The sequence below is a fragment of the Pyxicephalus adspersus genome, chromosome Z (assembly GCF_032062135.1).
Source record: "Pyxicephalus adspersus chromosome Z, UCB_Pads_2.0, whole genome shotgun sequence".
Lineage (NCBI taxonomy): Eukaryota > Metazoa > Chordata > Amphibia > Anura > Pyxicephalidae > Pyxicephalus > Pyxicephalus adspersus.
The window spans coordinates 73,484,554-73,509,458 of NC_092871.1; the positions used below are offsets into that span (position 1 = coordinate 73,484,554).

Below are 24,905 nucleotides of genomic sequence, written 5' to 3' on the forward strand. Positions count from 1 at the left end.
CAGACAATTGGCAGTACCCCAATGCTCAATGCCATGGAAGAAGCCCTAGGGGTCCCTAATATGAAAACTCTATTTTGTGGACCCTGGTCTTGAAATATCCCTGTTTAAAGTATCACCACAATTTTTACTTTATATAGATGGGTAGATAACCCATTGTTTTTTCATTAAATGCCTGTTCTGTCATTACCGCCGCCGAGGTTAAGACTGAATGGGAGCACAGAGCCTCCTGAGATACATACATCAAACATTCCTGGAGGCTTAGGCTCCGAGAACAGGTCTGCGCAGGAGGAACTTTTCTGTCATTAAAAAAAAGAAAGATGGCGATCTCACACATGCGCAGTGAAATCAGAACTGTTTTTTTTTTTTTTTTTTACACAAACACAACAGCATAAGTCACTGATCTGTGCATTGGGATTTTATATTGAGACCCTAAATCTGTTATGTTTAGGGGGATGAAATTAGGTTTAGTATATGCTCTCTGTATACCCTGAAAATTTCATGTTTGTACAACAATCGTTTTGGGAGACATAAGGGGTTTATACTTTGGGGGTAATGTCAGCAGCATGGAAACACAGACACAGCTTTTCATGCTGCTGCTACTGGTGTACGAGTGGTGGGACTGTCTCACAGTGCAAGGTGCAAGCATAGCTGATTACCAAAGTCTATAGAACATGCCCACTCTCTGGGAGCTCAAGCTGAAGCACAATTCTATTGAAAAAGATAGGAGATGCATGCGCAGACAGGACAGGACAGGACACCTGCCTATTCCACCCCCACACCACTGATAGCACACTACTGACCCACCCATAAGCAAATGCTGGGAGACTAAACGATCCATTACCAGGGCTGTGAATCAAACGAAGGAAGTAGAGCTGGGCAGAACACAGGGCGAGATCCCCGTGCATGTTGCCTAAGGGGGTGGGGGATGGTCCTTATTATGTCTTGGACAAGAAATCCCCCCTTGGATTTCTTCAGCACCCACCAGTGCTTTGTTGTGGTGGAAAAACAAGGGCTTCTTTAGGATGGGGGACCTTGCTTTCTTCTTCCCCAGATATCAGAAATACCCCTTTAATAACACAGATTGTTATATAGTATGAAGATTTGATTTGATAAGAAGATTTGCTGGTCAGTGAGAAATGACATCTGAAAGAGGGAATGCCATATCCCATATGATTTAAACAATATTCATGATTGTGCAGAGAAACAGGACTTTTTAGGCATAAAATTAAACAATAAATATTTTAAGAGTAAATCATTTAAAAAAAAAAACAAGATAAAAATTGAACAATTGCTTAAATTACATAAACAATGTTGCAATATACATCACAAGTTCTTTCTCAACGATCTTAAACATGAATCTCTTTATAATATATGGTCTCTTGGTAGTTTTATTTTACATCAATGCATTTCGTGACTATTAAGTTGCTTCTTCAGGATGAATCAAATATAGAGAATTAAGATCAACAAATACAGTGTACAATTAAATAGGTATACAATGCTTCAAATATCAGTAATGTGTAAAATATTAGATTTACAAATATTTACAACAAATCATATTTACTACTGTAGATAACACTGATAAACAAATAACAATGGAGTAACTCTTCCCAATTGTAAACGCAGATCCACAACAAGAGATAAAGCGTGATGGTAGGAGCAGAAGGGCATAGACAGCAGGTAGACTTTTGGAGGAGCCTATTAAATGAACAAATAGATGCTAAAAAGTATTCCCTTATATAACAATCCAAATTTTTAAATAGCTTTATAAACCATAGCATATCTGGTAACTAAATAGGAATGGTATTATTGTATTACTATTCTTGTTCAATTAATGTATATCGATCTTAGGTCTCTATATTTGATTCATCCAAATCAATGTATATTGATTTGTTGATCTTAAGTCACTATATTTGATTCATCCTGAAGAAGCGACTTAATAGTTGCTAAACACGTCGATGTGAAATCGAAACTACCAAGAGACCATATATTATAAAGAGATTCATGTTTAAGATCGTTGAGAAAGAACTTGTGATGTATATTGTAACATTGTTTATGTTATATAAGCAATTGTTTAATTTTTTTATTGGTTTTTAAAAATGATTTACCATTAAAATATTTATTGTTTAATTTTACCTAATGACTAAAAAGTCCCGTTTCTCTGCACAATCATGAATATTAGTTATATAGTATGTAAGGTTGAAAATAATCCATCAAGTTCAACCACTAAGGAAATAAACATATCACAGATATAAAACCCTTTGGACATAGTTGATCCAGAGTAAGGCCAAAAAAACTCTGGTAACAAATTGCTCTACAGGGGGTGAAAAAATTCCTTCCTGATTCCATTAGGCAATGGGATGTTCCCTGAATCAAAAGGTTATGTTATCTTTAATTTAAAGTTTTAATACCCCGTAATATTCTGTGCTTCTAGAAATACATCCAGCTTTTTCATAAAGCTATCTATAGTAGTTGCTGAAACTACTTCCTGAGGGAGCCTATTCCACATTTTCACAAACCTTACAGTGAAGAATTGCTTCCTTATCTACACATTAAACTTCATTAAACTCTAGCCGCAAAGAGTGCCCTCTTGTCCTTTGTAACAGTCTTAAAGTGAATAGTTTGGAAGAGAGCTCTATATGCACCATTTATATATTTATACAGGGTGATCTTATCCCCCCTTAAACGTCTCTTTCCTCTCAGTTCAACTAATCTCTCCTCATAACCGAGTTCCTCCATTCCTTTTATTAGTTTAGTTGCCCTTCTCTGCACTCTCTCCAATTCCACAGTGTCCTTTTTGTGAATTGGTGCCCATAACTGGACTGCATATTCCAGATGAGGTCTGGCCAATGCTTTGCACAGGGGAGGGATTTTGTCTCGTTTGCTAGTTTTAGTGATTTAGGGATTTTGAAACTTTGCTAGTTTTAGATATTGTAGCTTAGCATTGCATGCTATATTAGGTCTATGATCTCCCAGAACACCCTGATCCTTTTCTATTTCTGACTCCTCCAAATGTATTCACCCTAGACAGTTTGAAGCATGCATGTTGTTAGCCCCCCCACCTGTACATTTCCTAATAATAAATGTAATTTGCCACTTGGTGACATAAACAATACATCCAGGTCTGCTTGCTGATTATAGACATCCTGTATCAACCTAATTCCACTACATAGTTTGGTGTCATATGCAAACACAGAAATTGTACTTTTAGTCCCAAACTCTATATCATTCATAAAAATGTTGAACAGTAAACGTCCCAACACTGAACCCTGGGGTACACCACTAATAACCTTCCAGACCATTCAGAGTATGAATCATTAATCCCTACACTCTGGATGCCGTCCTTAAGCCAGTTCGCTATCCATTTTCAGATTGACTTTTCTAAACCTATTGACCCTAACTTGCATATTAACAATCTGTGGGGTACTAAAACAAATGCTTTAGCAAAGTCTAAGTACACTATATCAACTGCTACTCCACTGTCTACCTGTTCACTTACTTCCTCATAAAAAGAGAAAAATTTTTATACTTTATATAAAAAGGTTACCAACCCCTTTAAAGTAAAGTAAAATTTTGTTGATAGGTTCCCTTTAAGCTTCCCATACTTGGTAATCCCTTTTACTAAAGCTAGGTACACACTTGCAATGGTTCTCGTCTGATAATCGGCCAGGGCCGATATCGGACAAGATTCTGGCATGTGTACAGCGCCCGTTGTCCATCGTCCGAAGGACCGTCCTGGCGGATCCACGGACGATGGACGACGAACAACCGTAATGCAAGTGAAGGGAGAGAGTGCGCAGCAGGGTGCTGCTCCTTCCTCCCCCTCGTCTCTCTATAGAGCAGAACGGCACTATATGTACAGCACTCGTTTATGCATCATGCATTCGTTAGTCGTTGGAAAGGATCATGAAAAATTATTTTTCAACAACAATTATTGCACATGTGCATGCAGCCTAACTCTTAAGAGAGATTTACCATCCAAAGCCTTTTACATATCTGTGTAATGTGATAAATACACAGGGTCACGCAATATACTGGTTCAGGTTGATTGCAAATGCCAATCAAAGTTTTTTTATTTTTATTGATGTAGAAGGTTGTATCTACTCTTAGGCTGTCAGTAGGTAGTTTCTTTAAAGTGGAACTCTGAAAATAGCAAATATTGTCTAAACACAAGAGATATATTTACATTTAGATTATTGTGGATTACTTTAAATTTATTTTTGCAGATCTTTGCAGCAACCAAGCGTGAAACTTTGCCCTCATGAACAAGCTTCCTGTATGAAAGACCAGTAACAATTGCTTGATGACTTGTCTTGTGTTTGCACTGTTCTGTGGTAGATGGAAATTCTGGGTCCATTTATTAACTCTGCTGTTTGCAAAGCAACACATTAGTCAAGTCACCCATACTTTTGCAAGATAGAAATGGGTTTATATTATCCATAAACCCAAGGTGCAAATGTGTGTTTAGGGTTTTCTTTAACTAAACATATTTGTGCAGGATGTCACAAAAATACAAAATATAGATCAAGGATGCCCAACCTACGGCCCATGGGCTGGATTGCCAGATCTGGCCCTCTGCTCATTCCCTCTCTGCTCGTTCTCTTACAGGGGATGCATCTCCTATATTCCTCTATGAGATCATGCTACCAGGAGAGGGAGAGAGTGGATGTGTACTATAGACCTGGCAATCAACTGTGACAGCTCCCCGCCCACCTTTTACTGTGAGATAATTCCAGCAGCAGTATGAGAGCTGTGTCTGTGTCCATGCTGCTGTCATTAACCCAATGTAATCCTTCAAATCTACTACACTAAGTGTCATAGAAACGTGATATTTTCAAGGTACAGAGGGGATAGCTGATACAAAACCACATTTTAGCCTGTAAACAATTTGCCAAATATGGGGTCACAAGCATTAAATCCTAATACCAAGCAGAGATTTTTTCACATTAAGGGGGGATATTTGAAGACCTTGGTCCCCAAACTGAGTTTGCATGTTAGGGACCCCCTGGTCCCACTTCCATGGCAATGATCATTAGGGTACTGTCAATTCGCTCTGGGCTGTGGTGTCCCAAATATACACTTGCCCGTTCACAAAACCTAAAGACTGCGTTCAGACAGTCTGGCAGTGAGGCTGTGGTGTGGTTACTCCTTTCTCATGCCATAGAACCCTGACTAGAGGGAGACACAAAGTACCGCTCACTGCCGTCTAGAGTCAAATCTGCAAACTGAGCGGCTAGTGGGGTGCCGTTTACAAAAAGCTGACCACTTACCTTCTGTGACCCTCAATTTCTCTGGAACAGGGGGATGTTAGTAACTGCAAATGTGGGAGTAAGTAGAAAATGCCTTTTGTCCCCCTCCCCCCCAATAAAAGATTATATCTATATCACGATACCTTGTCACACATAGATATCACCTTACTCCCTATGAACCCCAATTGCTCAGTAAGAAAAGCAAAATTTAAGTGGGGGAATCTTGTGGCTAATTCCCCCTAATGTTACATCACTATGGCACCATCACAAGACACAAAAACTTTACCTATAATACTATGCCCTGTCACACAGCTGGCTACATACCTTTTCTCAGGAGCGGGGAGATGTAGGGACCTGATGATGTAGTAGTATGAACATGTCCCCCTTGGCTATCTGTCACATGAATTCTATTACTCTGGAAGTATCTGTTGCAGATATTTTGGGGGTACAAGAAAGGTTGGAGGCCTCCTATAACTGGCAGGGTTGTATGGTGTAGTTTCTTCTGCATGGTACAGAATGGTGAGCAGGCAGCTGTATATGACCAACCAGCATTGTATGATAACTAAAGTTTTGTATCTTTCATTAATAAAATGTTGCATTAATAAAAAGAGCATCAAATGAAATTTCTTGAATTGTCATTTCCTTTATTTAGTACGTTACTAAACGCATAGTACGTTACTAACGCATGTACATTACGGAAAAACGTTACTAGAAACATTTCAATTTATTATCATTTTAAATTGAAACTATTCTAGTTTTAAACATACTTCTTTATTGTTTGTTTGGATTGTGTCCCGCAGGTTTTATCTCAATGTCAACAGCAGCCCCCAATGTTGGGCACCACTGATATAGATGAACTTATCCTTAGTTTACCTACCTCTGCTGAGACAGCTTTTCATTTTCCACCTGAACTTTTTGAAGATCCTTCTGTAGCCTGGCTGACAATCCATGAGCATCTTGACATTCAGCTCGCAATACCACAACCTCTTTCCTTAGTAATTCCAACTCTTGTTCTTCTTGACTTATTAATTCTTCTTTTTCTAGGAGCTGAAAAATTTAGAGCAATATAATATATAAAGGTTTTACATGTACAACTGCAGATGATTTATCAGGAATGGCTTACAAAGAGTTTGCTGCCTATCCAGTAAAATCAAATTCAATTTCATTTAAAATCTCTATGTCAAAGAAAAAAAAGTATTGCCTCAAAAAGACAGCATGTAGTTCATATTATTGTTACCAGCAATAATAAATAAAAATAACTGAAAAACAGACAAAACAGCATTTAAAAGAGTATGTCTGCTTTCATTGGCTACCAAACTCACTCACTATTTTTTTTTTCAATTACAATGTGGGATTTTTTAGGTACCTAAAAAAGACATAATACATTTTTATAAAATATCAATATTTGTTAAATTTATATACACTTAACACAAACATTTAAAAGAAGGTTTAGGGGCATAGTTTATACATTCAATGATTGATAAAAATGTATATATATGTATGTATGTGTATGTCCTATACGCGTTTCGCCACTGGACTTCATTAAAATAAATAGTGGTTTTGATAAACCATCTAGAATAATAAATGTATTTTTAAAATAACTTAATTTCACTCTTTTAGTTTGCTCACATTTGAATTATAAACTTTCCAATATTCATTTTAGTCGTCCATATACTGCTTTCATACTTTACCAGGACAATCTTAAATTAAGTACCCAAATGTAATTTGATATCACCAAATTATGCAACTAATTAGAATTGTTAGTTAGTTCGTTAGGGAGCAATCATTAGCAACCTTAAATGTCAAGTGCAAAGGACAGCCATAATCTCTGGATGTAAAATACAGTGATTATATAAATAGGATGTTTAAGGTACTATAGGATACCAACAATTTCTAAAAAAAAAAAACATGTTTATTTCACATAATAAAATAATATTCCAATTACAGATAAAAATATTGATATGCACCAAATATTATAAAAATTAGCAAATTTTAATTCTCAATAACAAAGCACTACTACTCTGTAGATAGTAAATCAACCAATTGTACCCAAATCAGGAAAGCTCTAACATTTCCTTGATGCATTTCGCAGAGCTGGTCTGCTTCATCAGGAGTATTATGCAAGAGCAGCACAAAGTGTAGTTCTAAGAATGAAGAATATATGTATAAACATTTTGAAATATAGTGTATAACAATTGACAATAACAATTGACTATTCACACAATTAAGCAGAAAAAAAATAACTCAGTTTCAGTGCATAAGTTTTGAAAACTATTACTGTTGGCAACTCACATATCCCTGGACTAGGATTGGGACTATTCCCAATTATACCAAACATCAAGTATGTCTAAAAAGATAAGTAAAATCAAAAAATAATAGGAACGTACTCCACATATCACATTCACAATGTACAGGGTGTATGTGATATGCATTTTTATTTGTTTTAAAGCCCTAGCACAAGTATCCCTAAACCCCAGGGAATTGAGACAAAACCTTGTTACAAAAGGAAACTGAGTAAGAGAACTAAGAACTCTTAAGTTAAGAATCATTTTTATAAAAAGATTTGTGCATGCAAAAAATTGGAAAGATGTACTAATAATTGGAATTCTTATGCTATTGCCATGTGTTTTTTAAATCTTCAATTCAGAGGAGTTATTTTTTTTTAACTGCAATAGACTGTATTTCAAATGTTTTACACATATAATCTTCTTTCTTCGATTAAACTATTCTTTGCGCTTCTTGTTAGAAATGTTAGAGCTTTCCTAATTTGGGTACAAATGGTTGATTTACTATCTACAGAAGAGTAATGCTTTGTTATTGAGAATTCAAATTTGCTATTTGAATAACATTTGGCGCATATCAATATTTTTATCTGTAATTGAACCATTCTTTTAATATGTGAAATAAACATTTTTAAGAAATTGCTGGTATCCTATAGTACCTTAAAAATTCTCCTATGTACATAATCCCATAATGTATTTTACATCCAGAGATTATGGCTATCCTTTGCACTTGATTGAATTTTGGGATGTGGCACTTTTACTTACTACTTCTAGAATCAGGGGTCAACCTAAATGTCCAAAAACCTTAAATGTCAGCTGGAAAGTTTTATGGCTGTCCTCTGTGTACTAAACACCAGTAAAGAGTAAAAAGTCTTGAAGCTGTCATTACCAACAAAGGCTTTTCTACTAAGTAGTAAATACATTTCAGTAAACTTACTCCCTGTGTAATTCCACTTTATTTTAACTAACTTAATTTATGAATGTATTTGTATGTTTGGATTATTTAGGTTATTACCAACATCTGGTGTAAATTTTATGTCAATAGCTCCATTAGAAATATATTTAAGGAGAAAAACATTGACGTGTTCAATACTTACTTCACCCACTGTATTTGCACAACAATTAACTATTGTGCTTTGAGAAAGGCTGTGTTCTTGTAGTTTAATCATTTTAAATAGACCCAAAGGCAAGGAAAATTACTTGTCTATTTATGTTTTCACAATGGTATTGTGTGTATGTAGAGGCAAGGTAAGTAAGGTCGGCCAAACAAACAGACAGAAGAAATATAAAATGCACTTTAGTGAATATTTTGCAATATAAACAAACTTATGGTTACAGATTCTGAGGTATTTGGTGTTACAAACAAGGTGAATGCAATAGGGAAATGTCAAATACAAAGGGGATAACAGTTTCCAATAGACACTAGGTGGCGTCTAAGGTTTGCCTGAAACACTTGGCAAACTGCAATCAGTTCAAATAGCAAATGTAACTTAGTTGTTAATAGTTTAAGAAATCAGCAAGCTCCTCGTGATGTGTCTCCCGCAATTGGATGCACACAGTGGGTTGCACAAACACTTGCAGTGGGGAATCAGCCACCCCACTGGAACTCTAGGGAAGTGACAGCCGACAGAATACACCTGATCACAGTAGCTGAGTCTCTCAGGAGCCACTTGTGCTATTATCCACATAATCTGGCTCCTGCTCACATGCTCATGCCTCATCAGATCTGGTCACACTGGCCTCTTCCCCCCAGTACTCCTTAGTAGTGTTGGTCAAATAGCTCACTATTCGATTCGGCAGCTATTCGCTCGAATAGAGCAAAAAAATTTGGGTGGTCGAATGTCAAGTCGAACACCATTAAAGTCAATGGGAGGAAAAATTCAGGATTTTTTCAGCACTGTGTAGAGCTTCTACAGCCTCCAAACAGATGTAAAAAGATACATTATAAAAGGATACATAAAAAGATACATTATAAAAAGATACATAACACTATTACATACCCCTGTACTTCACATGAAGATTAAAGAGCACCTGTCAAATCAATTTTAGGCTAAAGCTAGGTACACACTTCCAATAATTATTGTTAGAAAATGAACGATTACAACGGATCAACGATTATGCACGATTATACTTGAACAATCATATTGTACACAATTCTGTACATGCTGTAACAATATGATCGTTCATATATAATCCACCAACAGTGTCCACACGCTAAATGCAATCGTTTGAACGATGCAGGGAGGGACATGTAAAGGAGAAAGTGTACCGCAGAAACATGCACGATCACTGAACGACCGTACACAATACATAGTGAAAGATCGTCGGCCAATCAGATCCACCGTGGCGGTCGTTCATTTCCAACGGCAATCCTCGTTCGTCCGCGTCCTTGGTCACTTTTTTTTGGCCAATCGGTTGTTCATCGGTCATTCGTTGGTCTTTTCTAACGATAATTATTGGACGTGTGTATGCAGCTTTAGTCTACATGGACTGTTTCCCCAGCGTTTAACCTGAGGCTTTTTAAAGCCCATGTTCGAAGTCCCCATTCCCATGGGCTAATCTACACCAGGACGTTTCCTTCAGGCACGTTTTTGAGCGTTATCTTAAACGTTGCTTGCAAAATTTAAAAAATTAAAACGCTGGATAAACGCAGGAAAACGCTTCCATTGAACTCAATGGAGGCTTTTTCAAGCGTTTTTAAGCTTTTATGAAAGCTTCAATTGAAAACAATGGGGGCTTTTATAAACATTTTTAGCAGGACTTTGGAATCTGGAAGCCCTCTTTAATAAGGAGACGCCCAGATCTCCACCGCCCCACCCTGGGGAATGAGTACAGGGGTACATAAATCCCCTTACTCATTCCCTAAAAGGGTTAAAATATAAGTAAAAAATAGGGCAAGGGTTTAATGTTAAGTTATTTTATTAATGTGTGTGTGTGTTTGTGTAATTAAACTTTTTTTTTTTACAGGTTATCCCAATGACAGGAGGATTTCCAGGGTTGCAATGAACACATCCCTGTAAATCCTCCTGACAGTGAGTGATTGCAGGGCACTAGGGGTTAAATGAGGACAAGCTTGAGGAGACTTGTGCCCATTCATCTCTAGTGCTCTGTGATTGGCTGAGAAATAGGAAATCCTGATGATGCCTTTGCTGTCATCAGGCTTTCCCTTTCCTCAGGGAGCAGAGCAATCAGCGGAGTTTTACTTTGCTGGCAGCTCTGCTCCCCTGATCGCTCCTGCAGCCCTAGAGGAGCTGTGACTTGTTCTGTATATGTAATACACGTCACAGCTCCTCTAGGGCTGCGGAAGCGATCAGGGCACCTGCTTTCAATTAGCTGTGACCGCAAAGTTCCCACGGTCCAGGAATCCCACAATGACATTATGATTCATAATGTCATTGTCGGATAACCTGTAAAAAATAAAAAAAGAACAACTTAAAATAAAAACACACAAATCAATTCATTTAAGATTAATTTTTATTTTTTTTTAAAACTTTTTTTTCCCCGAATTTTTGCTGTCGAATCCCATGTTTTTCGGGTCGGGTCTATCCGAATTGGAACAGCCCTATTCGGGTCGAATATAGGGACAACCCGAATTCAAACATCAACACTACTCCTTAGCATTTATCACCTCTGGGCTAGTCTAACATGCCAGAGAATTCTGGGCAAAGCAATTGAAGTGGCCAGCATAAATCACTAACAATGCCAGGGACAGCCCTATCATCCTTCCCCTTATCTTTACAGATATTAGTATTTGCAGAGGGATGAGGGGGGAGGTTAAAAAGTTTAAGATCCAAACAATTATCCTTTTTCTGACATCCACAGTACCCATAGTATGAGTACCCATAAGTTTTCAGTAACCACCTCGCTGCTTTTGGGTGATTATGGAATACCCTCCTACAGTTTCTTCCCACCCGGCCTTATACAATTACTAGGGAGAATATTGAAGATACAAGCTCAGATCTGTTGGACATGTACGGATAAATGATTCTTTTTTTTTTTCTTTAAACACCGAAGAAAATAATACACACCGTCCTCTTCCTCTTTTATCCTCCAGCTTTCTATATATTCTTGATGCACTATGAAATTAAAAGGGCCACTCCTGTCAGTGGGACCAGCAACTCTACCTCTAACACTCTTGCATTCTGGGGTGCTGGCCACCCCACTACCCTTCACCCCACTTAACATTGCTGTCTTTGGCAAGCCTGCTGCCTCAGTGGTTGAGTCTCTACTTCTTCCTGCTCAATCAGCCGCTCTTCTCCCTACTCTGGTAGTTATTATTATTATTATTATTATTATTAATAAACAGGATTTATATAGCGCCAACATATTACGCAGCGCTGTACATTAAATAGGGATTGCAAATGACAGACTAATACAGACAGTGATACAGGAGGAGAGGACCCTGCCCCGAAGAGCTTACAATCTAGTAGGAGTTCTGGAGGAAGCATGGTTTGGGCCTGTTGCACAATTGGATTGTCCCTTGTTGAGATGGGCCCAGCTGGACTTGGGCCTTCCTCTGGGAGGCATGGGAGTGAAGGGAGAAGTACTGGGGGCATCCACCACTGGACTTCAAGGAGTGAGGGCACCAGTGCTGTACTGTCTGGCACCAGATCAGCTTGATCTCCTAGTTGGACATTTTCCACAACTAATTTGAGGACACTACGGTGAAGTCGTTTTGGTCTCTCCCGAACTCCCTCTCTCAAAACATAATAGACGGGAAAACCAGGAATGGGCTGCCGTTCTATAAGTCTAGGAACTTTCTCCCAGGGAGTCTGCAGTTAACCCTGTTGATGGGCACCGTATCAGTACTTTGTCCCCAGGGGCTAGGTCTAGACCAGACACCCCTGGGTTGTCTTGCTCCATCCATGTCCGATCCTTTACAAATTGCTGGTCCTCCAATAACCGCCGTTTCCCCTCTTTGATCCAAGAAATTGGACTGTAGCTAAGCTTTTCCGTAGGCACGGTAGCCCATACATCTGTGGGCCTCCCTGTTACTGCTCCTCCAAACATCACATGATAAGGAGAGAAACCCGTAGCAGCGTGCAGTGTGTGGTTATATTTCAAGACTACCTTGGCTAGATAGTTTGTCCATTTTCTCAGTTTTTCCCCGGGCTAGTCCTCTCAGTAGTTGTATCAAGGTGTTTTTGAACCTCTCACAAGCCCCATTGTCTTGCAGATGATAAGGAGTGGTATGTGATTTCTCAATGCTAAGAAAGCGGCACCACTCCTGGATGTACTTGCTCTCAAAACAGGGCCCCTGATCCAGGTGTATTTTCTGTGGACAGCCATACGGGAGAAATAAGTGCTTCCACATCAAGGGGGGTGCGGTCTTAACTGTCTGGTCACGGGTTGGTTGCATTTAATGTCCTTCAACTTTTCTTTTTATATTGTTAATTTTGGGATGTGGCAGGCATAATTTTGTTGAATTAAAAGTGGGAGTCTCAAGGTTTGATTTTTAAAGCCCTGTGTTACACTTATGCACAGCTAGTGGAGTGATTGGGCTTATACCACATAAAACTATTTGAGCCAGGAGTTTGCACACGTTCATTTGTTTTTAATATTTAAAGTGAATTTTAATCTGCAAAAGAATCATTTTAAAGCGGAACTAAAGTAAAAAAATAAAATTGTGCCATATTCGTTCATGCTGGTATGCAAGGTAAACAATATATATTTTAAATATAAGGTATACTCGATATATATATATATATATATATATATATATATATATATATGTTTAGCATTTTTATTGATGGTGGATCATTTTGACTTGGTCCTTTTAAAAGTAGCTCACAAGCCCTGTGTGGGCACCCCTGATCCAAGACTTTTAAACAGGCCAAGGTTTTGCACTGAGTGAGTATAAATAACTTGAGAAACTATATTGTCATTGTATATACTGTATTAAGCTACAGAGTGTCTTTGTAACATTTTGCAACACTTTTGGTTTGCGGTGTGCTGCAGGATTTTTTCAATTTAAAAATTGTGCCGTGACTCAAAAAAGGTTGAAAAACACTGCTTTAAAGGATGTCTCTGAGTTGGTAACTGGGGATAAAGGAAAGGCAGATTTATTAAACACTTTTTTTAAGCTCTGTGTACACAAATGAAAATGGCAGTGCTGAAGTCTAAATTGCTAATAGCAATGTCACTGCCCTAAATGAGCCTCAAAATTGATATGAGAAACTGTTGGACAAAATTAAGGTTGACAAAGCCCCGGGACCTGATTGATTACATCCACGTATCCTCAAAGGGCTGAGGTCGGTTATTTCAAAGCCACTGTATAATTTATAGAGATTGTTTAATCACTGGCAAGAAACCAATGGACTGGAGTAAGGCCAATGTGGTTCCTATCTTAAAAAAGAGTCATTACCAAGTAACTACAGAACGGTTAAGTCCACAATTATAGATGAAAAGGCCCAGTAGAGTTTTAAAAATAACCATATAGAAGAGTTTCTGCTAGAAAATAATATAATAAATAATAGTCAGCATAGATTTAAGGACAATAATTGTCAAACAACTTTACTCTCTTTTTATGGGGAAGAATGTAAACAGGTAGATAGTGAAGTAGCAGTTGATATAGTGTACTTGGACTTTGTGAAAGCATTTGACACAGTACCCCAGACGGTTATTATGCAAGTTACGGTCAATAGGTTTAGAAAAGTCAATCTTAAAGACCGCATCCTGAGAGTAGCAATTATTAATTCATACTCTGAAGGGTCTAAGGTTATTAGTGGTGACCCCAGGGTTCAGAGTTGGGACCTTTACTATTTAACATCTTTAAAAAAGATATAGTTTTTAGGATAAATGTACCATTTCTGTGTATGCAGATGACACCAAACTATATAAAGTCCATACAGGATGTCAATAATCTACAAGTAGACCTAGATGAACTGTTTGATTGGGCAGCCAAGTGGCACATTACATTTATTATTGAGAAATGTAAAGTTATGCACTTGAGGGCTAACAACATGCATGTCTAATACTGTCTAGGGGGAATACATTTGGAGGAGTCAGAAATAGAAAAGGGTATGGGGATTCTGGTAGATCATAGATTTAATAATAGCATGCAATGCTAAGCTGAAATATCTAAAGCTAGAAAAGTACTTTCTTGTATTAAAAGAAGTATAGACTGCAGAGATTGAGACATCATCCTGGCCCTGCACAAAGCATTGCATTGCTCAGACCTCATCTGAGATATGCAGTCAAGTTTGGACAACAGTTCACAAAAGGAACTTGGCTACAAGGAGAGATTAGCTGAACTGAATCTATTCTCTCTTGAGAACAGACATTTAGGAAAGGATATGATCATCCTGTTCAAATATATAAATGGTGCATATAGTGAACTCTCTTCCCAATTATTCACTTTAAGATTGTTACAAAGGACAAGAAGGCACTCTTTGCATCTGGAGGAAAAGAAGTTTAAGCTCCGGATAAGGAAGGGGTTCAATTATTTCCATAGGGTTTTATATCTGGGATATGTTTATTTCTCCAGTTGTTGAAATTGATAGACTTGTCTTTTTTCAACCTGACTTTCTATGTAACTATGTAACAAATCGGAAGCCCTGGTGGTTTGTTAAACAAGCCCTGGAGCCTTACTCTCCCTTCAAATGGGCAACAACAGCCAATAAGTAATTAGGCACATATATCTCCACCAACATATCTAATATCGTAAAGCTGAAGTTCCTCCTTCTCTTGAACATTATTGGGCAAGACCTACAGAGATGCTTTCTCTTGGTTTGGCAGGTGTAACATTTTCAAAATGGATGTAATTCCAAGATTCCTTTACCTACTTCGGACACTCCCGGTATATATTCTTTGTGTTTACTGCAAAAATACCATTGGGAGTTCCTATGGTTTGAAAGGCATTCGGAATCCCATAGGCTCAGTTACCGGCTTCTCCGACTTCCCAAGTCAAGAGAAAGTTCGACATTCCCAGATTTATCCAATTATCACTGCACAACAACGATTTTGCTACTGGGAATAATAAGTGATTTACATGATATCGAGTGTGCAGATTCCAAATCTGAACTCAGAATTTGGCTATCACATACAGATTTTAAGTTATAGGCATGCTATAGTTGTTCAAATGGTAGGTAACTGGGTAATGTATATTTACATGGGAACATTCTAACAGTTGCAGCCACCACTATGCCGCCTCAGCTGAATCACGTCCCCTGGTGGCATGCATGTTCCAGCAGCAGCTGGTCATGTCTGGGCAAGTCAGTGAGCCGACGTCAGAAATAGCTATATAAGGCGAGATGGACCAAGGGCTTGTCTCCAGTGTGAAACCACCTTATTGGATAGTACAGCTAGGGCATAGTGAGTCTGTTTTGAGCTAATGAGGTGTACACACAGCTGTGTTAATAAACCGGACAATTTTTGCTACATTTGTGGCAAATATACCCCATGTGATCAACTCAAGAACCTAACCAGGAGGGTGGGATTTGCTTACAAGTATTACTTTGGATGTGAAAGTGGAGATCAGGATAAAAGCTGGGCACCTCATATCTGCTGTCAGGTGTGTTAAGTTGGCCTAACACAATGGCTGAATAGGAAAAGGAATAAAATGCCTTTGCTGTGGCTATAATTTGGCGTGAGCCAAAAGACCATCACTTGGACTGCTACTTCTGTATGAGTAAAATTGCTGGGTTTTCGAAGAAGACTAAGTCAAAAATTGTCTATCTTGATTGTGAATCTGCTCTGAAGCCAGTACCGCATGATGCAAGTAATCTAGTGGTCTCTAGTTAGCTGTCTCTAAAAGTCAACTGCCCTGGGCAGTGAACGTAAGAAATGTGACAGCTGTGCAGCCTTCCTAAAGTTTAGTTTGAAAGGAAGGTCCAGAGATCCAAAATCTTTCAGGTAATACCATTGGCTGCCCTGGAGGAAGTGGAGAGCCCCATCTAGTCCCTCCTCTTTTAATGCGGAGAACTGGTCATCCTCAAAGCCTGGGGCAAAAGCAGGATTGCCAACTTTAGGAAATAAAGGGCTGGCCTGAGGTGAAATCCCTGTACATTGGGAATATATATTCCCCAAACGGCCATTGTCGCATAGGGATGCTGCATAGTAGCTTGCAAAGTTGGGTACACTGAGGCCTACATCTTGTTTATGCCAGAACAGTAGACATCTGGTTATCCTGGGGCTTCTATTTCCCCAAATAAATTTGAATAGTTTAGCGTGTAATTGTTTGAAAACAGTTCTCAGAACCCCAATCGGAAATGCCTGAAAGATATACAGGAATCTTGGCAGTACATTCATAATAATTATTTGAATATGTCCAAGCCAAGAGAAGGAGCATGTAGCCCATTGCTCCATTTCCCCGTTCAATTTGTAAAACAGAGGTGATAAGTTTAGGGAGAATAACTTATCTAGGTTAGACCCTATATGTATGCCCAAGTATTTGATGGCCTCAGTAGCCCATTTAAAGAGAAAAGAAGAGGCCAGGAGTTTCTGCAGAGACTCTTGTAGTATAACATTGAGGGCTGCACTTTTAGAAAAATTTATCCTAAAATTAGAAAGGTTTCTATATAGTTTGAACTCTTGCATAAGGTTAGGGAGAGATACCACCAGTCCTAATATCAGGAAGATAAGGTAGTTAGCAAACGGCACAACCTTGTGTTCAGATTGCGCCTATATGTAGCCCAAAAATATCCCTTGATAGCCTAATATGGTACAAGAATGGTTCCAACGAGATTCTAAGAAGCAGAGGGGATAAGAGGCATCCCTGCTACGTGCCATTCAAAATTGACAAGGGGTCAGGCAAAAAAATCATTAACCCGTACCTCTTCCATTGGTTGGGAGTATATTGAACGGATCGAAGACATCATATGGTCACCTAGTCCAATATGGGATAGTGTCTGAAGAATAAATTGCCAATCCACTTTATCAAATGCTTTTCAGCGTCAGTAGATAGAAGGAATGCAGGAAAGTTAGATCTCTGAAGGGCATATATCCAATTTATACTTTGGCAGTACTGTCCCTTCTCTAGTGGGCACAAAACCTACCTGATCAAAATGTATAGGTTTGCATAGTAGGGGATGTAGCCTACCTGCAGGAATTTTAGTAAATTGTTGTAGGTCCTGATTGAGCTGATGGGTCCTTTCCTTCCTTGGGTATTACAGTGATATGGAGGGGTCCCCTAGAGAATTTCCCCCAGGCTATAAGGGATTTAAAAGCCTTAATGAAATGTGGAGTTAGCATGTCTTGGAATGATTTATAATATACCAATGTAAAATCAGGGCCAGGGGCTTTGCCTATGGCTGTGGATTTCAATGCCCTATGGAATTCCGGGGTCTCCAGTGCATTTGTCTTTTCTTGTGAAAGTTGTGGTATTTTTTAAGGTATGTCTTAATCATATTCAGCCTCTCTGCCTCCCTATGGTTAGACCCTGTGCTAGGGTTAATGTTATATAAGACCTGATAGTACGTTCTAAAACTGTCACTAATCTCTCCCTCCAGATGAAGTTTCTGGCCCTCTTTGTTTTTCAATATATAATATGAAAGATTTAGCCCTCTGTGCCTTTAAAGAATTTGCCAAAATACTACTACTTTTTTTCCCTTATTCGTAGAAGGAACGTCTACACCTAGCCAAGGTAGCTTTGGCTTTACCCTTACATAGTGCATCTAGGTTCTCCCTTAGAACCGTGAGCTCTTTGCCTACTTCCTTGTCCAGGGTCCACTTATGGACTTTCTCTAAATCTTGAATTTTGGAAAGTAAAGCCGATATTTCCTGCCTGGCTGCTGACTGATTGGCAATAAAATATTCCTATTCAATATCTGTCATAATCACCTTGTCTTTCAGGAGGGATTTGTTTAGTTTCCACTGCCATATTTTAGAAGATTTTCAAAAACACTGGAGCATGATCAGAAAGAGTAGTGTTAGCAATGGAGCACTCAAGAATTTGTACTAGATCTGAGTGGCGAATCTAGAAATGGTCTATTCGTGAATAGCTCTGGTGAGGCTTGGAGAAAAACGAAAGGTCCTACTCTGTTGGATGTAAAATCCTCCAGATATCCATTTGGTGTGTTAGAAAATTTTGTTTAATTTTCCCGTTCTTTCACGCCCCTGTTGGATGGACGTGACACATCTGCACATGGGTCAGGAGCAAAATTCATATCCCCACCAAAAATGACAATACCGTCGAGACTGGAAGTCCTCGAGTCTCATTAGGGGCTTAGAAATGAATGGGGCATGGGCTGTGTTGGGTGCATAAACTGTGGCCAACATGACTATTTGATTGTAAAAAAGAGCTTTAACAAACAGAATTCGGCCTTCCTCATCTCTGAAACTATCTTTAAGGGACCATGGCACTGTGTTGAATGTCAGTATGCTGACTCCTTTTGGGAGGGAGTACCTAGAGCAACTGTGGTAAGTTGTTGGGAAATTACGGTTTCCAAAATTTGGGAATCTTATTATCTTTACTGAAGTGGGTTTCTTGTAAGAACGCCACTTGCGTTTCAAACCTATATAATTCCTACAGTAGGGAAGTGTGTTTCTCCTGAATATTCAAACCTTTCACATTTAAGGTTGTGAATTTAATTGAGGACATATCTAAACAGGACCACAAATAGAGCTTATGAAAGTATGTATAGATCTCAAAAAAGGGGGAGGTACTGTGGGAGGGGGGAGGGAGGGGATTATAGGTAAGTAACTAGCAGGGGAAGGAGTGGAGTATGAACAGAGTCCAACCCCAATACAGTACTAACAGAGCTTAAAATTTTTTAGTTCTAAAAAAAATGTAATTTTAATTGGGGAAAGTTTGTGGGGTATACTTCAAATTTAAAATAACCCTTCACTTGTCAGGTGAGAACCCTAATGTGGAAAGGCACGAGGTCATAAGAGTGCAGCTCCCGCTATCGAGCCTGACAACTAACATTAATATGAACAGCATACAAAAAAATGTACATAACCAACATCAATTACATAACTATGATAACATTCCTGAGGAAACCAGGGAAACACATATGTCAATCACCCTAGGAAAAAAGCCATTTCTTCCTTGAGGAAAAAATATAGAGCAGAAAAAAGTTCTGCTACTCATGTGGACAGATCTTGGTTAGTAAAGTTAGGTTTAATTTTTTTTGGTTGCATCGCTTTCGTTGCACTGTCCAATTTTGGCCAGTAGGGGTATCCAAAAAGCAGAGGCCTGTTAGCCACTCGGGCAGAGACATCGGAGGAAGGCCAAAGGTAGCTAAAAATGAAGGCAAGTCAGAAAGGGAAAAGAATGCTTCAGAGATTACTTCCTTTTGTGCCATCAGGTAGAAAGAGAAGCCCCATCAAAACCGGATCCCATGGGAACGCAACACCTCCAGTAAGGGGCGCAAGGCTCTCCTAAGCGCTAAGGTGTGGCGGGAAAGATCCTGGAGGATCATGCTATGTGAACCATTAAAGGTGATTTCCTCCTGTGTACGTGCTGCTGATTTCCTCCTTGACAGGATATGAGGATAACTTGCAGACAATATCTCTGGCCATTTCGGGGTCCAGGGGTTTGTACCCTGGAACTCGATGTACTCTTTCTAGCTCGATAAGTGTATCCTTGGGGGCTCTCAGGATGCTACTGAAACAAGCTGTGACTGCCCCTGGTAAATCAGATGGTGCGACCAATTCAGGAAGATCTCCGATTCGGATATTGTTGCGCCTGTTTCTCTTTTCTTGTTGTAAAATTAGTCTTTCCAGTAGTAAGGAGTGTTCATTAACAACTTCTCTTTGTTGATCACAAGCCCTAGTCAGCGCCTCTGTGACAACTTCTACCGCCAGTATCCTAGCCCCTAAATCTTTTCTAAGGCTTGCTATCTCCCTCTTCACTGTGTCTTCTATATGTCCCATATATGTGTTCAGATCCCCTTCAGACCCGAAGCATTGTGGGTAGGCTCATTTAGGGTCTCTGGGGATAATGCTGGAGAAGATGGGGGGCTAGGGGATACAATGGGGCACTTTTCTTTTCTGGGCCTTTGGCATGGCTGGAATGAGGAGGAGAGGAGGCTGCAGTTTTACTCATCTTGGTCTTCTTCCTGCAGCGCATCTCATGGCAGCGCCATGTTGGATTTTTGATAGGAAGAAGCGCGGTCAGAGCCGGAGAGAAGGTTGTACACTGCTTTGGAGTGTTGGCGATTTCCTGCATGCGGGGTGGCTCCGGTGTGCTTGCGACCCATCCTGGGCAGGGAGACACCCGGGTGATGCTGCGATGCGGCTTCTCAGCTATGAACAGCATAAGCTCTGTAAGACACGTCTTACTCTGGTCGGCTCATGCGCAGTCTCAGGCATTTTTATTAGTCCCCAAATCCCCAGTTTGATGTGTGATGCCACATTCAGAGACAAACTCAACCCACTTGAACTTTCTGCTTGGGATTCATTTGTGCTAGTTGCACAAAACTTTCTGGGCAACCAGCGAGCTGGAAACCATGCTGAACTCGTGAACAATATGCTAACTGCAAACCATCAGCTTGGCTACCGAATGTCACTTAAAATTTTTTTCTTACATTCTCATCTGTACTTCTTCCCACAAAATTTGGGTGATGTGCGTGATAAACAAGGGGAGAGGTTCCACCGGGACATTTCTGTTATGGAAACAAGATATCAAGGCCGGTGCAACCCCAACATGATGGGCAACTACTGCTGGTTTCTGCAATGGGAGACAGCGTAGAGCCACAAAGGAAGAAGCAAGTGCCTAAAACACTTCTGAAGTGTACATGTGTGTTGAACAATGGTGAATTATTTGTAATTGTTTATGTTGTTGCAAAATAAAACTATGTTTTTGTAATGACATGGAACTATGAGGCAAAAGTTAGTTATGTATAGAGATTACATAGTAACAGCGGAACAAGAGAATGTAGCTAATAGAGTCTATCAAAATGAGCAGCACAGTGGTTTAGGGGTTAGCAGTCCGGCCTTTGCAGCGCTAGGTCCTAGGTTCGATCTCCAGCCAGGACATTATCTGCATGGAGTTTGCAGGTTCTCCTCGTGTCTGCATGGGTTTCCTCCGGGTACTCTGGTTTCCTCCCACATCCCAAAAACATGCAGTGACGTTAATTGGCTTCTCTCTAACAACTGACCTTAGACTACATTATTGACATAGGACTATGGCAGGGACATTAGATTGTGAGCTCCTTTGAGGGAGAGTTAGTGACTATGGACTTTGTACAGTGCTGCGCAATATGATGGCGCTATATAAATACTGTGTAAAATTAATATTAATAATATTTAAAAAAGGCAGCACACCTGGCGAAATTAATAGACTGTTGTAAACACAAATTGGTTAAACAATGGGTCGCACTAGAGTACGGCCAGGTCCCCAATCCAGTTAGCAGAGACAATTTGGGTACCAACCAGTAATTTGTCTACCCTACATTCACACCCAGTAACTGGTACAACTATAAAGGTAGTGACAAAATATTTCGTACTTTAGGGTTCAACACATACCTATCACCCATGACTTCCAAATTGGGGCACTGACTTTTCACATCAGAATTAAAAATTTTGTCGGGATGGGCGCCTGAACTTAATATGTCTTTCACTGAGGAACAGATGTAACACCTAATTCACTTTAGTCACAAGGCTTCTATTAGCAATAGATATCAGGAACTGTCAGACAAATCATTAAACAGATCATACTGAACACCATCAGTTTTCGACAAAATCTACCCTCAACGATGTCCACGAAGCACTATCGGTGTTCTCTGATAGGACACCTCTTGAATGCTGCCAAGACCTGTATGACTGCTATGTGGAAACAGCCCACTCCCCCGGCCTTACAGAAATGGTTTGCCAGAGTAAAAGACATCAGGCACACGGAAGACCTAATAGCCTTCTGAGATCATAGCAACAGCAAATTTTGGACGCACATGGTTTTATTGGGACTGGTTTTATGCTTTTGAAGACTACCCGATTTTGTCTGGACAAGAATGTGCTCTGCCAGCCGATCCACAATCACCCCCAGAAGTTGTCAGCCCTATCGAATAGGTATCTGAGTTGACCCCTGCGACTGGAGAGGATAATGTTTGAGATAACATAGAATAAGAGAAGTATCATTTTAGCTAAAGCCCTTAGAACATGTGGTAAATTATATATTTTTAAAATACAAATCAACATTATACAAATATTGAATGAAATTAGACCTTTTTTTAATACCTTATATAGTATATTATCCCGCAAAGTAACAACGACCCACCAACTGAATCAAAGGTATAGGAATATATTCTTGCCCATTGTTGCCATTACTCTTTGCGCCAGGTATGGTTCCTCTAGCGTTGACCATTAAAAAAACACCAGGACATTTCAATTTAAACCAAATGTACTACCTTTTATGCGGATACCAAGGTAAAAATGTAGGGAGATAGTCCCATGTCACAGGTTTTTAAACTACATCAGCAAGATCTCTCCCAAGCAAATGTTTCAAAATGTACTGTTAAAGCTCATTTTAAGAAGCACAATGAAACAGCAACCTTGAGGACCAAAGATACAGTGTCTGGCAAAGTACACTTTGTGTAGTGTATGAAAAACGCATCCTGCTTATTTCTCTTCAAATTCAGAAGTTGTCCAGCAGAGCTATGAGCTCAGAACTGGAAGAAACCTGTAGGACAAATACAGTCTACTGTCTGGAGAAGTTTGACCAGAAGTAGTCATTATAGAACAATTTTGTCTGATCAGGGAGGCATCTGATTGGCCCCAAGTTTATTCTGCAGCAGGGACCTGACCCCAAACATACATTCAATGCAATAAAGAACTATATTCAGCGTTAATAAAAACAGGGAGTCTTGGAAGGGATGGTATGGCCCAAACAGAGATCTTATCTCAACACCATCAAGTGCCTACATCCCTAGGAAGATCTGTCGTTTTGCAAGATGTCTAGTACAAACTACCTGATGAGTTTCTTCAAAAACTATGTGCAGGTGTACCTAGAAGAATTGATGCCGTTTTGAAAGTGGCAGTCACACCAACACAATTTAGATTTCTCTTCATTTCATTCCATTCATTTTGCATTTAAAATTAATAAAAAAACTATGAACACTTATATTTGTGAAAGCATTCTTAGTTTACAGCTAATTTACTTACCTACCCAAAACCTTGGCACAGTAATATATCTACATTGGTTATATAACTCACTTTATAAGCCTGGTATGATTATGTTTCGCATGTTACCTATTGCTTTTATCTATATTTTCTGGATTTGATTTTGTAAATTTCTGTGAAAAAAAATCCAAGATTAACCATTTTCTAACCCATCACGGAGCAGGAACTTTTAAAGGCAGATCCTGGGGCAGTTATCTGTACACTTGGAAATTATGCTGGTACCTAGTTTTCAGATACCCCTTGTTTTGCAGTTCTCATATGTATAAACTCTTTTCCACTATAATGACTATAAAGTGAATGTTAAGTCTGTATATCCCACTTGTTCCTCTTTAACTATTACTCTAGCTACCTATACACTCACAATGTCCAAGTGCCATTTCTTTGTATTCTGCCACTAGCAGTTTGGGAAAGATAGCTATTGTATTCTATTTCATTGATATGCCCTCTTATTGCTGTGAGTGAATAATCACTTATCTCACTTTTTTATTTCTTAAACTTTCTTTGAATGTTCAGTTCTTTGTAATAGAACATAAAATACATACTCAAAAGAAGGAGCTTTTTAGGCAAGCAAAAGTGAATTTTAGTTTTTACCTAATGTCGTAGCTTAGTAACTGTTGCAAGTCAAAAATAAATGATCAACGAAAGTACTAAACATGGTAGAGCTTCAAACCAAATAAAATACAAAGCGATATTAATAGTAAGAAATTTGAGGTAATTGTCTCTCTATCACGACGCATTTCACCTAACCGCTGCAGTAGGTTTGGTTAAGAAATAAACACAAAGCAATATAAGTAGTATTCATACCAGTGTTACAATATTGATAGTTCAAAATCACAGCTCAAGAAATGAAATTAAAAGAGTAGGTTAGACTATATTCGACAAATACATATAGAGAAAATGATTAGAACACAACTGAGGTTGTGTTATTAGATGAAAAATGAATAATAAAGGGTGATTGGATGGAGACTTGGGACCTTGGTAGAAAATTGATAGTTGTTGGTAAGGAAATTGATATGCGTTTTTGGGTAATAGTATAGCGAAAAATAATAGTTAATACTAAAGGAGTAAATTGGTGGGTATAATTGGAAAGTCAAAGTAAGTATATATAGTATGGGTAAGTAATGATATACAGGTTACGTTAAAAAGTAGTTGATTAAAGTCACGTGTTTAGAAAAATTGGCCAGCCAGATAAATAAATAAATGAAGGCGACTTTGTTGGGTAGTTGAATAAATGAAGCCGACCGTGCTGGTTAAAAATCCAAACAGATAAATAGAAGAGGTTGGACAAGCCGAGGGGTCTTCTTAATAAAGAATTTTT

The 24,905-nt window shown here is 39.0% G+C and overlaps 1 protein-coding gene across 6 annotated transcripts in view; it reads right to left on the reverse strand.

Moving 5' to 3' along the window:
• LOC140343672 (golgin subfamily A member 1-like) overlaps positions 1 to 24,905 on the reverse strand; it is a 322,269-nt gene that overhangs the window by 224,757 nt on the left and 72,607 nt on the right. For all 6 annotated transcript variants that reach the window (XM_072430480.1, XM_072430483.1, XM_072430478.1 and 3 more), the window contains one exon: positions 6,124 to 6,293. In XM_072430480.1, coding sequence (XP_072286581.1) covers positions 6,124 to 6,293 — 170 coding nt within the window. The remainder of the gene's footprint in view (positions 1 to 6,123; positions 6,294 to 24,905) is intronic.